The 4,423-nt window shown below is 44.2% G+C and overlaps 1 protein-coding gene across 1 annotated transcript; it reads right to left on the bottom strand.

The window, feature by feature from the left end:
* Positions 1-386: 386 nt before the first annotated feature.
* Positions 387-833, bottom strand: LOC143022300 (uncharacterized). Its single transcript, XM_076180446.1, has one exon. It carries the CDS (start codon positions 831-833, stop codon positions 387-389), a length of 447 nt encoding a protein of 148 aa, XP_076036561.1.
* Positions 834-4,423: the final 3,590 nt, after the last annotated feature.

Genomic DNA, 4,423 nt, shown 5'->3' with positions numbered 1-4,423 from the left:
GAGGCCGGCAACCAATCCTCCCGGAGTTCCTCATCCGTAGAATTTGCAACTTTAGCACTGGTGAACAAGTATTTGCAGGCATCTTTCTTCAGTTGATACCAAAGAGGAAGAACACCTGCTTCATTATATACTTGTTCATGTGGAACTGATGCTGGCAAACTGAGACCCAGGCGGAGCGCTTGGCACTCCACTCTGGCTAATCTATACACTACCCAAGGGGGAAGATCGTGCATGGCAGGAGATCCGAAGAGGAGCCGGGAGCGTACCAAACTCTTGACTATGGATATCAGTGTTTCCCTCCTTTGACCCCAGGGCTCTCGGCGGATGACTCGGACGAGGTTTAGGGCTCGTCTAGCGTTTATTATGACCTGATTTATGTGGCTAGTCTATTTTCCGTCTCTCTGGAAGATGACCCCTAAATATCGAACTGCCTTAGCTGGGTATACGGGAGTTCCGCCCACTTTGATGTAATTCCAGCCAGGGTAGTCTCCTCTGTTGTAACCTATGCCGTGGACTGGCATGTAAACAGTCTTTGCTGCGGAGAGCATGAAGCCCAGGTCGGTCAGTTGGGTCATCACCAGGTCAACCTGTCTCTGAAAGAGACGGAGTTCTGACTTGTGCTGGTCAGAATCCTTCTTGGGCCGCCGGTGCATAGCTTTCCTCCATAATGCTATGTCATCAGCATAGGCTGTGACGACAGTGTCCTTTCTCACTCCTTTTCCTACATCCCCAAGGAGCAATGTGAAGAGGAGCGGGGCAACTACAGAGCTCTGGGGGACTCCCATATCAATGGTTGACGATCGGCTGAGGTGTCCTTTCCAGCGTACAACCATGGATCGACCTGAAAGGAAGGACTGCACAAATTTGTACAGTCCCGGCGAAACTCCAATAGATTTGAGTTTAGATAGCAGTTTACCGTGCCAGACGGTATCAAAAGCTTTGGCAATATCTAAAAAAGCACGTCTATAGAATCCGTCTCTGTCTTTGGGCCCCATGGATATGTTCGGAGAGTCGCACGATGTGGTCAGTGATGCTTCTCCCTTTTCTAAATCCGGCTTGAAGTTTTGGGAGGGCTTTCTTATCTTCCACCTGGGACTTCAGTCGATTCAGTACTATTCGCTCGTACAGCTTTCCTACGTGGGAGGTGAGCGAGACAGGCCTGTAGTTGGTTACGCTTTTCCTGCTCTTGTTTGCCCTGGGAATTGGTACCACAATAGCGTGCTTCCAGGTGCTAGGAACAACGCCTTGCCTCCAGCATTTGTTATATAATCTTAGCAGATTCATTTGCATGAAAGGCGGCAGTTGCTGTAGGAGAGGGTATGTGACCTTATCTGCTCCAGGCGATTTCTTGTTTGTCCGGGTTGCCTTGAGGGTTAGGCTCGAGTCTTCCCCTTTCGGTGGAGAAAGATCCATTCGGGATTCTTGTTCGCGACGGAGGCGCAGTTGTGCCTCGGGGAGGCTGGCCATGGTACTTGCACTAGCAAAGTGGTGGAGAAAGCTTTCAGCCTTCTCCTCAGGAGTGCACAGGATCGTACCGTCTGGGGCTGTAAGGTCATTATCCGGTGGGTTATATCGGCTCTTTAGAATCTTGACATTTTTCCAAGCTGCGCTTAGGTCCAAAGTGTTGTCCTTGCTATTCATCCAGTATGCAAGCTTTGCTTGGGCTATGGTCCTCTTGCAATGCGAATTTGTTGTCTTCATCTCGATGAAGGCTTCTTCCGACCCTTCTCTCTTGTACCGATGATAGGACAGCAATATTGCAGTCCTCCGTCCACCAAGGGTGGCCACGCCTTCCATGACCTGTGCTGACGAAGGGGATTGCGTGTCTAGCTGCTGGCAGAACTATGCCGGTGAACTGTTGATTTAAGCTGTCCACCGAGTTGTCGAGATCTAGGCTGTCATCGTTGTTCAAGAACTCTTTGTATGCAGTCCAGTTTGCTTTTTGAAGGTTAAGGTTTCCTTGCAGTGGAGGCAGGTGGACTACAGGTGAGAGGTGTATGGAGACGCAGATAGGGAGATGATCTGAAGACAAAGGGTCCCCAAGTGTGAACCAGTCCGTGGCTCCCGCTAGGTTTGAGGACACGAAAGATAAGTCGATGGCTGACTTACTGTGCCCTACCACGTCTGGAACTCTGGTGTGGGTGCCATCGTTGAGGAGGTCCATATCCACGGAGTCTAACTGTGAGGCGAGTTCAGGAGAGGAATGGGGATATTCGTCTTCCCATAGGGCGTCGCGACGATTAAAATCCCCCACCACTACCCAGTTGTCAGTGAAGGCTCCAAGCCATTCAAAGTGCCTAGTCGTGTCTGGATTGTGATAATTTAGGATGTTAATGGTCTGGTCTTCTTTCACCTTGACAGAAGAGACCGTACCATATCCTGCTTCCAGTGGAGGTCCAGGCAAGGTTCCGACTTGGGCGGCTAGTCCTAGGGAAACATCAGTCCCATAGAAGGGAGGGTAGTGGTAGCCTGGCAGAGTTGGTAGCTGGAGAGGGCGTTTCCGAAGTGATTGTAGTGCAATTACCTCGTAGTGGTGTTTGGCGAGATGCTGCACTAGTTGATCCCAGGCAGTGTTTATTGCCCGACAGTTCCATTGCATAATTCTAAGTACAGCCATGATTTCCAATTTCCATGATTGTACTAAGAATCACGAAGATTCCGTCTAGAAGCCGAGCTGCCTGTGGGTTGGAACGAGCTAGATCTTTTTGTATTGTTTCGACTGTGGCTTTCAGGCTCTCGATGGAGCTTGAGAGGGGGGTGGAGGGGGCTGGGAGTAAGGCTGCTCTGTCGTGTGAGAGTGCCCTTATTTCTTTTCCCACTATGGGAGGAGACGTCTCAGGAGGAAGGTTCGTGTTGGTGGGGAAGGATCCCTCGGGGTGGGGGGAGATGATCTGGCCTGTCTTTCTTCTCCTTATCTTATGTTTCTTAATCCTCTTCTTATCTTCCATTTCGGTGGTAGTGGTCGTCGGGGGTTTGGCAGGCGGCTTTTCTTTGGGGGCACAGACTTCCTCACTTGTTGGTGGAGGCTCAGTGCCAGGTGAAACAGCTGCTATGGAGTCATTTGATTTAGCCACCTGGGTTGGGGGTGCGCTTTCTAAAAGGTGTTTAGGGGACTTGGGTGCTGTCCCAAAGTCCCTCTACTTTGCCCACTCTTCTTTAAGGTGGGTAGTCCATCGCTCCCTGGCAGCAGCTAGCGCTTCCGAGAAGGTGACATATCTCTGGTTTTTATCTCATGCGCTACCCTCCTAATAGCCACTTCTGGGCATCCGTGATAAGCAGCTTTGCTGCATTTAGCGCACCGAGGTGCCTTGCGTCGGCACTCCTTCCTAGAGTGCCCCAGGAGTTGACACTTTGTGCATCTTCTTACTGGAGCGACGTAGGGGACAACTTGGTGTAAGGTATATCCTAATCTGACAGTGGAGGGAAGGGTGTCAGCAAGAGATGCCACTCTTACTGACCCTGTTGGTGCGCCCTCCTTTGACATGAGCCTCTTGATATCATCGACGGGAAGATCTTGGGTCTCCAGGTCTCTTTTAAGCATTATTGTCATTATTATTATGATTATTATTATGATTATTATTATTATTATTATTATTATTATTATTATTATTATTATTATTATTATTATTATTATTATTATTATTATTATTATTATTATTATTATTATTATTATTATTATTATTATTATTATTATTATTATTATTATTATTATTATTATTATTATTATTATTATTATTATTATTATTATTATTATTATTATTATTATTATTATTATTATTATTATTATTATTATTATTATTATTATTATTATTATTATTATTATTATTATTATTATTATTATTATTATTATTATTATTATTATTATCATTATCATTATTATCATCATTATTATTATTATCATTATTATTACCATTATTATAATATTGAGTCTCCAGTTATACCAAGCAGTTTCCGTCATATTTCTACATTCCCTCTTTCTGTAGAGCATTCACAAAATTTACTTAAAGAACTAATAAACTGCTTAACTTTGCTCTTAAGGCTTTGGAAAGTAATCATAGTCTTTGGAATAAGAATATATATATATATTTTTTCTAACGTTATTCTTTAAAAAGTACGTTTTCTCTCGACTCGAGACGGTGTGAAAAGTATCTACTTTTTAAATATCTACATTTGTCGCCAACTCTGGCAACACGGAGAGATAGTGAGGTCCCCATCATGTATAAATATCCACAACTCATTTGTACACAATTCCTTTGAAAAGGCATATATGTGAAAACAGGAATAAATTCAGACTAAGACTCATGTGTTTCTTACTCCACCTACGTCATATATATATATATATATATATATAATATATATATATATATATATATATATATATATATATATATATATACCACAGGCTTTTTCCCCTTACAAAGGA

Source organism: Oratosquilla oratoria, chromosome 44, assembly GCF_046742065.1.
Source record: "Oratosquilla oratoria isolate Oo_2021 chromosome 44, ASM4674206v1, whole genome shotgun sequence".
NCBI classification, from domain to species: Eukaryota; Metazoa; Arthropoda; class Malacostraca; order Stomatopoda; family Squillidae; genus Oratosquilla; species Oratosquilla oratoria.
Note: the sequence above shows the minus strand (reverse complement) of the source record. Positions and strands in the feature narration are given on the sequence as shown.